Consider the following 14099-nt stretch of genomic DNA (forward strand, 5'->3'; position numbering starts at 1 on the left):
TCCCCACTCCATACTTCTGGCATCACCGCACGAGGGCAGCTGCCCAGGTGCTCACTTGATCCGCTGCAGTGACCCAGTGAACTCTGGCCCCTCACCATTGCCTGGGGGCTGGCGGCCTGGGGCCAGCTTTCCCAGCCAGTCCTCTCTCCTCTCCTGAGGTCGGGACTCTCCCTGCTCCTCCCACCTCTTCTGCATGGGACCACGGTGGCTTGTTTCTCAGGACACAGGAGATTCCAGTTCAGGCCCCCACTGCCCTCTCCTGGCCTTGTGACCTTCATCAGCTCATGCCAAGCTTCCTTGCCTGGCTCACAGGCACCAGCATGGTGCAGCTCCCCATCTCTCCCTGGAGGGACCAGGTCCTCTGCAAGTGCCCACAGCTGTTTGTCAGCAGCCCCAGGCTCAGTGCCTTGCAGGTACTGTCCCCCTGACACCTCCTTTCATCTGCACAAACCCCACGCTGTGGATGAGTTAACAAGGCTCAGAGATAGGAAAAATGTGCCCGAGGGACAAGAAGCCAGGCTGGGGCCATCTGCTCACCCTGAGCCTTCTGGGCTCCCAGGGAGGACCTGAGTTAGGACCCTGCACGTGGATTCTGGCGAGTCCCAACTGCGCCCTGCCTCTTGAGCTGGGGTACAGAAGAGCTCCTACTGGGCCCCTCCGCCCCTCCAAGTCCCAGCCCCCTTGTTGGCTTGCCCCCTCACAGGCTCCTGTGAGGGCCTGGGCAGGAGGAGGAGGCGGCCAGGTCTGTCCAGCTTCTGTAAGCCTTGGCCAGCCATGGTGGTGGCAGCAACAGTGGGGACAGGCCCCATGGCAGCTATGATGGCAGTGACCAAGAGGAGGCTCTCCCTGCCCAGTGACACAGCTGGAACACGGCAGCCCTGGGCCTGGGTAGCAGCTCCCGCTGCCTTTGCTGACCTCTGCGGTCACTACAGCCTGAGCTGCAGCTCCTTTCTGGTTGCCTGGCTCTGCAGACTCCACCCACCTGTCCAAGACCACTCCTCAAATTCAGTTCCTATTTGAGATATCTGTTGTGGTTTCTGTTTTCTCACGGAGTCGGACTGCATGAGGTGGGAGAGTGCAGGGCAGGCATCCGGGGCAAGAGGGAGGGTTGGAGGCTGCACCCGTGGGCATGGGTTGTGACCTGCTCTGCCTCTACTGCCAGCTGGCCTTGGGTGCCAGCATGAGGACCAGTGGGCCAGACACCTCTCCCACTGTGGGTCAACATGTGGCTGAAACCCTTGCCAGAGTTCTGGGCTGAAATGACCCATGGGCCAGGTGTGTGGGCCAGACAGGTGTCCTGTGCCAGGTCAGCCGGACCCCAGAAAGCAGACCAGAGGTGCCACAGGCCCAGGAGAGGGAGGTGGGATGGGAAACCTCACTCCCACCTCACAGTCCCTCCCCAGGTCGGTGTCCCCAGCCTGACCCATTTCACATGATGTGGTTCTTAACCTTTTTGAGCCAGGCAGCCCCTGCCAGGGATCAGAGGGAGGCAGCAGAACTGGAGGGTACTCCAGTCTGAGGGCTCTCCTCCACCTTCCTCTGCCCCCTCCCCCAGCTCTACAGGATCTGATCTCACAAGCCCAGGCCCCACTGTTGCTTCCCTGGGAGGGGACATTCCAGCTCACCCACACCCGCAGCAGGCGGTGGGCCCAGCCGAGCCCCCGGGGCAGGACCCCTGGCCGGGTCGGCCTCCGTGTCTGGATTTCCTGCTGCCAGCCCCCATCTCAGTCCTGCAGGAAGTGGCCACCTCCTGAACAAAGAGGCCGGCGGACAATGGCCATTGAATTAGCCGGAGAGCTAGCGCAGGGACGGGCCTCCAGCTGCCCGCACTGATAAGACTCTGCCGGTGGACCCAGAGCAGGGGCGAGCCAGGCGCCCAAGTCCCCGCTTGCTGTGGGTCTCCGCAGGTCGGCGGCCCGGCACCACCGTGAGGCACAGCAGAGCACAATCCAACGGGGCCAATGAGAATCTGGCGCGCCCTGACCGGCCACTCACGGACCAATCCCGGCAGCGCACGGGAGCCGGGCTTGCCCCTGGGGCCCGACGGGGCCCGACGGGGCCCGCAATGCGCCTTCCCTGCACTCGACCGTCGACCGCCGCTACCCGGTCGCTGTGACTGGAAAGGGCGTGATACTTGGTGTTTCCCCGCCACCTTCCCCTAGCATGAGTCGTCCATCCTGATGCTGAGAACTTCAATGCCCTGCTGTGCTTCCTTCTCATTGTTTTGGGTGCAACGGCCTCCTGCGTGGCCTGCAGCGTCGCTTGGCTTCCTGGGAGGGTAGGGTCGCCAGCAGCTGGATATGCCCGCAGGGACAGCCTGGACCTCGCATCTGCATGCCTAGCAGGAGACCGTGCCCCAGGGAGGCTCTGCCCTCAACAAGTAATCTCTGCCCTGTGTCAGGGCAGGGCATTCCTGTTGCCCCTGGGCTGTGTAGCACTGTCCCACAGCCTCCAAGGGGCTGCTGGGAGTCCATATTAATCCTCCTTGGAACTGCTCCTCCTTCTGAGGCCCTGAGCAGTTTACTGCATGGAGACTGGACCACAAGATCAGGCTTCAGAGAGGAGTTGGGGCTGCCCTTCCCCAGTCTGCACTCCAGAGCCAGATCAAGGGTCAGCTCTGAGCAGGCTCTGGAGGACCCAGGTACATCAGTTTCCCCACCCTAACTTGGACAGGCTTTGAGTGAGACCTGCAGTGCAGTAATTGGGACAAGTGACAGGGCCTATGTTGGGGTTTCCTAGAAGTGCCCAGCACCTGTCGACCCCTGGCTTAGAGAGCCTTGGGCAAGGGGCAAGAACTAAAGGGTTGGGGAAACTGAGGCAGACCACTCTTCCCAAGCAGGACGAGGTGGTCCCAGTCCATTTCTTGTTTGGGTAGACTCCTTCCTCAAGGACAGGGGTGATAGAGTTCACAGCTGCAGGAGGGGGACCTGGCAGACTGCAGGGGCCTGGCAGAGGCTTTGACTCCCCCTCCAGGGGCAGGAGATGGCAAGGGACCTCTCAGAGGAGGGACATTTGTGTTGTGCTTGCCAGGGGCACAGACTAGAGATGGAAGAGCCAGGTGTCGGGGGAAGGCAAGCACAGGTGCAGCCCAGGGAGGCTGGAGGCAGTGCTGACGGCCTCCATCCAGGCAGGAGGCTCAGCAGGGCAACCTCGCCTGTTCTCTCTGCTGCTTGAGGCTCACGGTGGTGGAGATGGTGGTGAAGAAAGTGGCAGCCAGGTGAGGAGGCCAGCCCTGGCAGGAAGCCTGCCCACATGGTGACCAGCTGCCAGGGTCCCAGGAGCTGAGGCGGGTGGGCGACTGTGGTAATGGTGATACTTGGTAGATGGTACCTGGGGCATAGTCCGGGTGAGTGCGTGCTTGCTGTGGCCCTGCTGGCAGGCTGGGTGGTAGCCCCCAATACAGGCTGCCCACGTGATTCAGGGTGCCTTGAGCAAGGTTGCCCCATCTGGAGTCACATCATCCAGGGAGCCAGTGCCCTCCTGTGTGCACCCATCTCCTGCGTGCCTGCGGACTCCTCTGTGGCCTGCCTAGGTGGGCACGTCCACCAGCAGCCACCTGGGGTTTTTCATGCCCACGGAACACCTCCTGCCATGCCTTCCGAGGGCACAGCCAGACAGGCCACGGGGCACATTTGTGTCCTGTCTTGTGAGCCATCTGGGCTGGGCTGTGGACACCTGGGTCTACAAAGCAGATGCCCGCCAGTGCCCAGCCTCAGAACTCTGGTCGCAGGAAGTGGGAGGCCAGGCAGCTTCCGACTCCTGCCTTTTATCAGCCCTCACTGCTTCCTGTGGCAAGCGTGGCCTGGGCCCCGTGGCGCCGGGACACCGGGTCAGCAGTGACTCACCCAGGGCCCGGCAGGGGGACGCCCCAGCCCATGCGTGCCTCTGCACCTCTGCAGTCTGGCCCCACCTCTCTGCCCTCCAGCCGTGCCCCACCCTCCACTCAGGGGGCTGCTCAGTTGCCCTCTCAGGCAGCCCCAGCCCCTGCTCCCACCCAGCTGGCAGGACCGAGGTGCCTGCACCTGCTTGCTCGTTCCCCAGGACACAAGGCCCTCATCGCTGAGCACACAGCTCCAGCTCTGCAGCCAGGAGTTGGCTCCCCACCCAGGGGCTGGGCGTCCCCTCCTCTCCGGCCTGTCTGACCTACTCCCAGAGCTCCATTGGCCCTGCCCCTCTCCCAGCCATCACCTGGGCCCCGGGCAGGAGGGCCCTGCCTCTGCTCTACCCTGAGACTGCCTGTGTCCCATCTGGGCTCCTCCTCCTCACCCACGACCCTTCCTGGCCCAACCCCAACACCCACCCTGGGGTTTCAGGGACCTTTAAGTGGAGGTGCTGCCCTCCACGGGAGTGGTCCCTGAGCTTTACTGGGTTGTCAGCAGGAACCCAGAGAATGCTGCCCACTGGCAGGACTGACCCTTCACCCCACCCAGCACTCCTGGGGACATTCACCCATAAAGATGGGACCTGAACTTGAGAAGGGGCAGAGAGAGCCCCAGGGAGGCTTGCCCTCGATTTGGTAGTGCAGGATGCCCCTCCCTGTGCCTGATACCCCCAGGTAAGCAGTGAACACCCATCTGGGTGGGTTCCTGCCTAAAGGGGACATGCCTCCCTCTTGAGTAGGGTTGGTGCAGGCTGTGTAGCCCCCAGCCCACATATGTAAAACCTGCAAGAGGCGCAGGCTATGGTGGTCCACGCCTATAATTCCAGCAGCTCAGGAGGCTGAGGCAGGAGGATCACACGCTCAAGCAATTTAGTGAGGCCCTAAGGCAACTTAAGTGAGACCCTGTCTCAAAATATAAAAAAAGCTGGGGATGTGGCTCAGTTCTTAGTACCAAATAAATAAAAGACACAAGAGGCTGCTCAGGTTGCCACCTCCACCCAACTATCCTGCAGTGCTACCCAATGGCCAGGATCAAGTTCCCCTCCGGGCCTGCTAGGCCTCCAGGACAGAAGCCTATGAGGCCTGGGTCCTATGACCTCCCTGTTCTAGGGTCCCTGTCTTGTCCCTAAATAGCAGTCAGGGCCAGGCATCAGCCACAGGTGGCCTCCAGTCCTCTGTCTGCTGGCTGGCCTTCGCCGTCCCACTCTTCCATCCACAGCCCCAGCCCATCTCATGAGCCCCCAAGCCCAGATTCTTGGCCAGGAGCCAACCTCACCCGCCTCCTGAGCCCACGTGAGGCACTCCCAGCCTCCACCCCTCTGCAGCCACCTGCTGTGGCTTTCTAGAACCAAGGGAACCCAGCAAGCATGCCACTCTGCCAGGTCCAGGTCCTGCCCCAGCTGCTCAGCAGTGCCGCTTCTCTGCCACTGCTGGATCTTCCCGCAGTGCGTCCCAGGGTCTACCTCAGGCTCAGGTGTGGAGCATGAGCCCTGAGGCCAGGGCCGGCTGTTCCCTGCTGCACTCTAGACTCTGAGCAGGTGTCCCAGGGTTTTGTCAACGCTTGCAGACTGAATCACAAAACAATGATGGGGAACTTGTATTTTCCAGAGTCCTGTGTGCACTTGGGGTTGGAGGGAATGCTCTGCTCAGGGGCTTTCAGGAGAGGGTAACTTGGATGGAGGTGGTGAACCTGGGTGACCTGGGGAGGATGGCAGCCCAGCCCAGCCCACCCCCCAGGCCAGAGTCCATGCACTGTGAAGGACGGGTCCCTCTTTTCCACCATCGTGTGCTTGCCGATGGGGACACACAGGCCATCTGCACGTGTGCCTGAGCCCAGGGAAACCCAAGTGGACGCTCTGGCTTCCCTGCTTTCTGTTCCTTGTTTTTACCACCAACTTCAGAGGCCACGTAGCTAAGGGAAGTGCTCCCAGTGGCTTGTTACAGAAAATGGCTGCACATGAGCACGATGGAAATGGCGACCTTCAGCTGCTTTTCAGGAACTAGAAGTAGGTCAACACTTCCCTTAGTGCAAATGTCCAGCAACTTCAGAGGGCAGACCGCTCTGGCCTTGCCTCCCTATAGATGATCATGTGACCCTGCCCAAGCTCTGGTCCCCAGCACACACCTGCACCCGCCCACCCATGGCAGCCCTGTAGTGCCTGGTTTTGGCTCCACCAGGTTCTGGGGGCTAAGTCATGGTGGCTGTCCCCTGGGGCATGCTGGGTGACCACATGGTCTGTGCCACAGCAGGCACACAATGCTGTCCTTAAACTGGGGAAAACAGTTACCCTTCTGGGCTGATGTAAAGACCTCTCAGTCACCAAGGACAGGTGTGTACCCACCTTACCTGTAGGGTGAACACTGCCGCTAGCCCACTAAGAATGGCCAGGCCTGCCTAGCCATAGCCTCTGCCCCAACCTGGATCCAGCTAAAGACTTCTTGGGTCTGCCAGGACTGAGTGGTGGGGCAAGTGTAGAGCCCCAGTTGGCTGCCCAGTGGACACTGAGAGTCCCCCACCCTCTTCACCTTTGGACTGGCCCTGGCTGCAGGGTGCCTCCTCCATCAAGGCCCGTTGGAGCTGCTCTGGGAGCACCCAAAACCCAGCTGCTAGTGACTCCTCCCTGGCTTCGGTCAGCTGGGGTGGTGGTAACCAAGGGCACTGTAGAATGAGGATCAGAGATGGGCCAGGTCAGGGTCTAGGTCAGGGTCAGAATGAAGACTGAAGTTGGGGCCATGGTTGAGATCAGGGTTGGGCCTCAGCAGCTTGGGGCTCTAGCCCTTGTGGGTTTCGGCCAGGCCCATTGTGTGGGGACAATGGCTTCCTGAGCCAGGTTCCTCTTCCCACAGGAAAACCATAAAGAGCCTGCCCTTTGCCACCGCCCATGGCCCCTTTGAAGGCCTGGGCAGGCCTCAGGCCCTGACTGCAGTCTCCACTGACCCTGGGCCCCACCCCTTGCCAGTCTGGTTCCACCCAGGCCTCCCCTGGGACAAGCTAGCCTTCCAGGCACGTAGTATGGGACTCAGGGACAGATGCTGGCCATAGGGAGGCGGTGGCTCCACAGTGCCAAGCTTGGCCAGCAGGCAGAGCTCAAGACCCTGCCCGGCAGACCACCACCTAGGGAACCACCTGGTCCCTCTGTGTCCCCCCCAAAGACAGCACAACTCTGCAGCGTGGCTGTGACCACTAAAAAGGCTGGAGAGGGTGTTGGCCATGGGGCAGGTGCCTCAGACTGGTGAAGAGGTAGAGCCCAGCGTCCAAGGCCAGGAGAGAGCTCCTCTGACCTCACAGGACTAGGTGACAGAAGGGCTGCCCAGGAGCTGCACCCCGCCCCCACAAGCCCAGCTGGTCCTGGAGCGCCCCCTGCTGGCCCAGGGTCGGTGCTGAGAACAGTGTCACCAGTCTGCAGTCCTGAAAAGGACCACCAGGGCCAGCTGCCATACAAAGCCCCCTGGCATATTCCCAGGGTCCAGGGGCAGGGGTGCAGAGGCCCCTGGGCAGTCTGGGCCACGGCACAAGTGGGTCTTATCATGGTGAGGTGGAGAGGGTGCCCACAACCTGCCCTGACTGCAGGCAGGCAGTATCCCAAGGGGTAAAGATCATGACCCCACCTCCGCCTCCCCTCGACCCGACAGTGTGCTGCTGCCTGTGGCCACCAGGAGGCATGGACCCTCACCCAGCCCCATCCACCCGTGCATCCGAGCCCTTGAGGGCAGTCGGCCTGTTCAGGGTCCCCATGGGCCTCTTGCAGGAACCTGGAGTTGCACCCCACCACATGGCCCCCAACTGGGCGTGAGATCGGGAGGGGAGGGGGAGGCAGGCTCACCCTGGCAGCAGGCCCAGGCCCAGACTAATGACTAAAGAGCCCACACCACTGGCTTCCAGGCCCAGCAGCGCACCCAGGACCGTGGCCAGGGGACAAAAGAGCCTGCAGGGGCGGTGGGCCTGGGAGTGCACCCGGCACACTGCTGAGCGGATGGAGGTGCTCGAGGACACGTGCGTGCAGTGGGTGTGTGGGTGTGCTTGCGCCCACACAGGCAGCTGCTGCTGCATGGGTCTATGTGCCGGTGGCACGTGGCTGTGCACCGTGTACCTGTGAGGGGGTGTGCACAGTCCTGGCTGGGCTCATGCTGGCCACCAGTACTCAGGCCCTCGCCCCATGGCAGGCCAGATGCACCCTCAGCCTATGTGGATCTGCCACACTTCAGGCCAGCCCACCTGCCATCAGAGGACCTCTGACCTGTGGGCTGGGGGCTGCCTGGCCTCCCACAGGTCTTGTGGCATCCACTGCTGCTCTGACCCCATCAGATCGCAGGCAGCAGGGCCAGCTGGGGGAGGCTGACACAGTGCAACAGAGCCCCTCCATGCCCAAGAGGCCCAAGACTTGTAGGCTACTTCAGTGGTACAGCCACAGATCTCCCCTCCAGGACGACTCTCCAAGGCTATGGAGTCCAGGGAGAGAAGCCTGGTCCCGGGCCAGCCTCTGCACGGTCCCGACCACAGGCAAACAGCTCAGACCCCTCTGAGACACGCTAGGGAACTGGGGTCACAGCCTCCTGAGGACTAGGAGGCACTGCCTATCTTTCAGCTTGGAGGAGAGTGCCACGGAGGCCGCGTGGCGGGGACGTTTCTGGGGTGTTGCTAGACACAGGGACCATGCTTCCTCAGAGCAGTGCCCTCCAGCAGGGTCAGACCTCTGACTTTGTCTCCTGCAAGGCTCCTGCTGCCCAGCCAAGTGCCAGAAGAAAGCCAGGTGGGCAGGGCGGGAGGACGCAAAGGGCCTATGCTTGCTCCCTCTGTCCAGCTGGGTCCCTGTGCTCATGTCCACAAAGCAGAGCAGGTCAGTGGCAGGAGGTGTCTCCACCTCTGCTGCAGGGGAGTTCCTCAAGGGCAAGGTGCAGGGCTGGCAGGTGACACCACTAGTCCTGAGCTCACCCTGAGCTAACGTACGCACACGGCCAAGGAGCCTGGAGGAGGTGAAGGGCCAGAGCTTCTGCCTCAGCCTCTTAACTACATGTAGAAGGTGACCCCTGCCTGCCTCTAAGATGACTCCTCACCCCAGCTCCAGGGGTGAAGGCCAGCTAGGCATGGCTCGACTGACCAGGAAGATAGCTTGGGGCAGGCTGCACAAGTCCTCTGGCCCGGCAGTCTAGGAGGGAGCAGGGACAAGGCCCAGTGCCCCAGAACCCCACTTTGTCTTGTCTTGTATACTGGGGCAAAGAGCTTGGTCTACTATAGTGTCCAGCTCCTCCAAGCAACTCCTAGGCCCCTCGAAACTGAGCATATGCAAAGCCCCAGACACCTCAGGTCATCAGGTTCCCAGCTAGTACTAAGTCCTTCCCTGGCTGTAGCCCAATGTCTGGGCGTAGTGGTAGCTACCAAGCATCAGCTCAGTCAGCTGGTAAGTCTAGGGACGTTGCCTCCTCCAGGCAGGCAGCAGGAGGGAGCAGGGGGTAGAAACAGCAAGACCCGTCTCAGGTGTGTACACCTGGCAGGGCCCCAGCCTTGAATGTAGCACCCAAAAGGGCTGCTGGCAGAGATGGAAACAGTGCAGACAAGGGGTCAGTAAGGCCACTCCTCTGAGACTGCCATTGTGTGGTCCAAGGACCACAGGAAGAGCCAAGTGCAGAGGCCTGAAGGAGGCACTGCCCCACAGGCTGAGCAGATCCAAGGCAGGGGCCCAAACAGCCGCCAGACCCTTCCTCAGTCTGTGGCAACCCCCCATCAGGAGGCAGGCAGATGGGCCCAAGCACCAGGCTCTGGCCACAGCAGAGGCACAGTTGTCCCACCAGGGTCTGCCTCTTAGGGTCTCAGTCACCGGAGTCTGTATTCCAGGACCTTGACCTGTGCCCCTCACCCACTCCTGGGGGCGTCCTCCCGCCCAGCACCAAGCCCTCCCCACAGCATCCCTGCCAAGCCAGGCTTTCCCCTGCTCCACTCCTGCCTGGCCTCCAGAGCTCCGGCCTTCTGAGGGGAAATAGTAGCCATGGCTCTCTGGAAGCCCACCTCCAATGCCCAGCTGCCCGTGTAGAAGCCAAACTCTGCTGTTCCCCGGGCCCCAGCTCCTGCAGCTCAAGCCACAACCCTAGAAGGGCCATTCTGGTTTCCACACCCCTCATACAGTGTCCGTAGCACTGCACCAATTTCCCCCAGAACTCCCGCACCAGCCCTCCCCTGTCTGTAGCTGAGCCCAGCTCTGTCATCTCTGGCCTGCCCAAACGGCCACCTGTTCCCTGTAAGGCAAGCACAGTGAGCCCTTCCCTGCCTTGGAGTCTGCCCGTCCTTCTGCCCAGCTGCTCTGCCCCACAGGTGTTTCCAGGTGCTCCTCCGAGTTCCAGCCTCAGTGAGTGGCCTACATGCCGTCCCCTCGCGTGCATTCCTGTGCACCCTCTTCTGAGTGCTCTCTGGCTCTGCACTCCACTGGAAGCCCGCAGGGGGACCTCACCCATCCTGTCCACGCCCCGCACACACAACGCACACATTTATAACTGCCAGTCTGAGGACGGTTCTTAGACTGGGCAACCCAGACACTCTTCCCCCAGTTCAGGCAGCCTGGGGGCTTCCAGGGGTTTCCTCCCCAGCCAAGGGCCAGGATAGGCCACTCGAGTGGCTAGGCACCCGAGCTCTCCCCAGCTCTTGACCTGAGCCCAGGGAGCAAGACTCGAGGACCTCGGGCCTGACAGGTGGGGGACTTCCTGTGGCAGGGGTGGCTATGAAGCAAGAACAGCCAGCACTGAGAACATGCCCACAGGGTCCCCACGGAGCACGGCAATAGCAGGGCCGGACATACTGAGCCTGGAGGCTGGCAGAAGCTTGTTCCCAGCCTGCTCCCCACAGGCCACCCTGTAACAGCAGCGCAGGTTGTAGAATCACAAACAGCAGCTTCAGCCAAATCTCTCAGGTAACAGGTCTTTCTTTCTTCCCAAATCATTTCCCCAGACTTCTAGAGGTTCTGGGGCCAGACTGGCTGCAGGCAGAGGGGCAGCAGGAGGCTGCAAAGGCCCCAACACACTGTCTCTGTGCCAAGTTGGGGTCTGGACCCTGAGCTGGACAGCCAGCCCACCCCATGTGGAGGTAGAAGGTGGCCAGGGAGGGCAGTACGGCATGGTTTTACCAATACAGTCACACTCTCCTCAGGGTCCTGTGCTGGGGCAGAAGCACCTGCCCACCCTCCATCCCAGGGCCACATCTGGGAAAGCAAGGCCTGAGACAGGAGTTCACGAAGAGACCTGGGCCCCCACGGGGCCACCTGCGACTCCCTGCCTGAACCCGGTTCTGGCTCGGGCAGGAGGTGCCTGGCCCTGCATGTGACGGGGAGCCCAGCCTGTACCCCAGACGGCATACAGAAGAGGCCTGCACGGCAGACCAGCTCCACTGGTCGCCCTCTGGCAGTGGTGCAGACCCCATAAGCCCAGGATCCCAGTGCACTGGTGCCTTGCTGGCCAGGTGGTGGGCACTCCTGCACCTTGGGGAGGCTGGGGGCCTCTGGGCATGGGAGGAGCAGCCACAGCCGCCTGCTGGCTACCATCCCAAGCAGAACACCGAGCTCTGCGGGGGTCCGAGCAGAGTGCCTGTGGGGGAGGAGAGTAGAGCAGAGCACTCAGGCCACCAGCAAAAGCAGGGTGCTAGAGCCACAGGGCTGGAGCCACCTGGCCCTCCACTGGCTGACGAATGGCAAGGCCTCCTTGTGCCTTGGTTTTCTTACAACAGGGACACGCAGTGCCCGCTTTTGAGGTCTCTTGGGTGGCCAATGGCTGGGAAGCTGGGATATGCTATGGGACACGGACCCTGGACACTCCCAACCATGTCCAATCAGACACACGCAGACCGTCGGTCTGGTTCCCCTTGCTGGGTACAAGTATTCCTTACTTTGCTCAAAACATGATCCCAACAGAAAGTCCCATGGAAGCTCCGTGTGGCCATGGGGTGAGGGCTCTGCAGCAAGCAGGGCAGTGTTCCGCTGGTCCCTGGTCTCGGCATTCACGCCCACAGGCGGTGGCCCCAGAGGGCATCCAATCCCACAAGACACATCAGGGTCCAGAACCTGGGTGTTGCCTGGCCTTGAGGTCACACTCAGTAGCCTTCGTCATCATCACCGTCACAGCCATAATCTGCAGAGCACAGAGGATGACGGTGGAAGCCACGCCCCTCGCTGCCCTCAGGAGCTGCTCCCTCGAGGCTGCCGGCCATCCCGCCACTGGCAGGGACCACCACCTGGGGCCCCAACCCTGCTTCTCTTGGGACCGCGGAGGCTGGTGTGCCTGGTGTGGGAGCCTCAGTTCCTGGCTGGCCAGGTGTCAGCAATGTGCCATCCTCACCTCCCACCCTTGAGTGCATAGGTCTGTCCACATGTCAGGCCTGGAACCGCCCCCTGCTGTCTGGGCAGTGTCCCCAGTGACTACACTCAGGCCCAGATCATGGCCTTCCCAGCAGGTGCTTTGCTGTCCCCATGGAACTGGCCTCTTAGGCCCTGGTCAGCTCTTCCAACATGCCCCAGGGCCTCAGAATCAACATGGCCAGTCTACGCTGTCTTAGTGTAAATCTCCTTCCTTTCAGAGAAATTCAGTGTGAGGACAACGGCACGTGTGGGGAGCATGAGGCAGATGGTCTGTGCCTCTCTAAGGAGGCCCACGGGCCACACATAGCACACCCACCGTTGCCACCCAGCATCTGCAGGGCACTGACGCAGGGCTCCCCGTCCTCCTCGTCGGCCTCCTCCTCGTCTGCGTCCTCCTCGGGGTGGTATGACACAGGGCCGCTCTCCACCAGGACCGCTGCTGGCCTGACCAGCTCTGCTCCCAGGGCAGGAGGACTTGGGAGCACAGCCTGGAAGGACAGGGTCAGGCTCTGGGACGGGAGTGGAGGGACAGACACAGCAGAGATCTCGGGCTCTCTTGGGATGGCCCTGGGCGGGCCCAGTGCCCAGCACCCTACTTGAGCTTGCAGAGGTCTCTCAGCTCCCAGCACCCACAGGCCCCTTCTGATCTCCTGGGGTGTACAACAGGCTGCCCCACAGGGACACCTGGCCCGAGGACCCCGCCCAGGCTACCTCTGGTGAGAGAGACCTCACACCAGGCCCCCAGAAGCCACATGGCAGGTCTCAGGAGAAGCAGCAGGGCCCAGGAGGGAGGGTCCCTTGGTCTGCCTGCCCTGACTGCTGCCATCCACTGTCCAGTGGGGGCCAGCACAGCCTTGGCCCTGGCCCCGAGCAGCAGCTCTGTGCCTGGCCTTGCCTCCCTCCTGCTCCGCCCCTGTGCACCCCTGAGCTCAGGATCCTCTGTCCATGCCTGGCCAGTGTTGCAGCAGCAGCCACCAGGTCCTTTCCCATCAGGCCTGGTCATGGGTGAGCTACTCCCAAGGCCATGCCCTGGCTAGGCAGAAGAACGCACCTCTCCCATGGCTGCCTTCTTAGCCGTCTGTGTAGACACCAGAGGCCTCAACCTGAAAGAGAGATGGCACACAGTCTCAGCCCATCTGCCTTCTGGGCTCTCACTGCCTCGGATGGACGCCCCCACCACCCCCACCACGCTGGGGAGAATGTGGGCTTGGCACCCACTCGGTGTGCCAGGACCCACCCAGCGGTCCTGCCTGTGGCCCTGGTTGGAGCTGCTCCCTCTGGAACGTGCCTCCAGCAACACGGCTGGCCTTGCACGGCTCTCTGCCAGTTCTGGGGAGGCTGTCCACTCTGACACATCCGTCCTGGCCCTCCTCAAATCTCTCTTCCTACCTCAGCCCCCTGCTGACCTTGGCCCCCTGCTCTTCCCTTGCTTCCTCAAGGAGCTCCAGCCTTACTGCTGTCCTAGAAGCCCAGCGGTGTCGGTCCTGGACTGGACCGTGGTGTGTGTCTGCATTAATCGACGAGCGAACCATGCCCAGGCCACCGAAACGTAAGCCACAGACCACACCCCTTCCCGACTGCAAGGGGCCAGGGCTCTGCGTGGTCACGGAGAAATACGTGAGAGCCATGGGCAGTAGCCACGTGGCCCTTGCCCATTCCTCCCTGTGACCTCCCTGGTTGATCACCAGTCTCTGAAGGAGGCCAAGTGGTGACACGGAAGAGGAAGGCGATGAGGAGGAAGGAGAGGGAGGGGCTCTAAGAGCCCCGTGTCCCCCACGTGGCCTCCAGCAGTGGCCCACGGCTTCTGCCAGCAGCACCCTGCAGGCCCGCTGTCCTCAAACCCTCCCAACACAAAGGCAACGTCGACACCGAAGTTCGTGCGA

The 14099-nt window shown here is 61.9% G+C and overlaps 1 protein-coding gene across 2 annotated transcripts in view; it reads right to left on the reverse strand.

Annotated features, from left to right (window-relative positions):
• Window positions 1-11712: 11712 nt before the first annotated feature.
• The window catches only part of Brf1 (BRF1 RNA polymerase III transcription initiation factor subunit), a 54655-nt gene continuing 52268 nt past the window's right edge, over window positions 11713-14099 (reverse strand). For both annotated transcript variants that reach the window (XM_047534287.1, XM_047534278.1), the window contains exons 16-18: window positions 13268-13319; window positions 12533-12704; window positions 11713-11989 (exon numbers count right to left, since the gene is read on the reverse strand). In XM_047534287.1, coding sequence (XP_047390243.1) covers window positions 11952-11989; window positions 12533-12704; window positions 13268-13319 — 262 coding nt within the window. In that variant the 3' untranslated portion in view covers window positions 11713-11951. The remainder of the gene's footprint in view (window positions 11990-12532; window positions 12705-13267; window positions 13320-14099) is intronic.

This window comes from Sciurus carolinensis, chromosome 2 (genome assembly GCF_902686445.1).
Source record: "Sciurus carolinensis chromosome 2, mSciCar1.2, whole genome shotgun sequence".
Classification (NCBI taxonomy): Eukaryota; Metazoa; Chordata; class Mammalia; order Rodentia; family Sciuridae; genus Sciurus; species Sciurus carolinensis.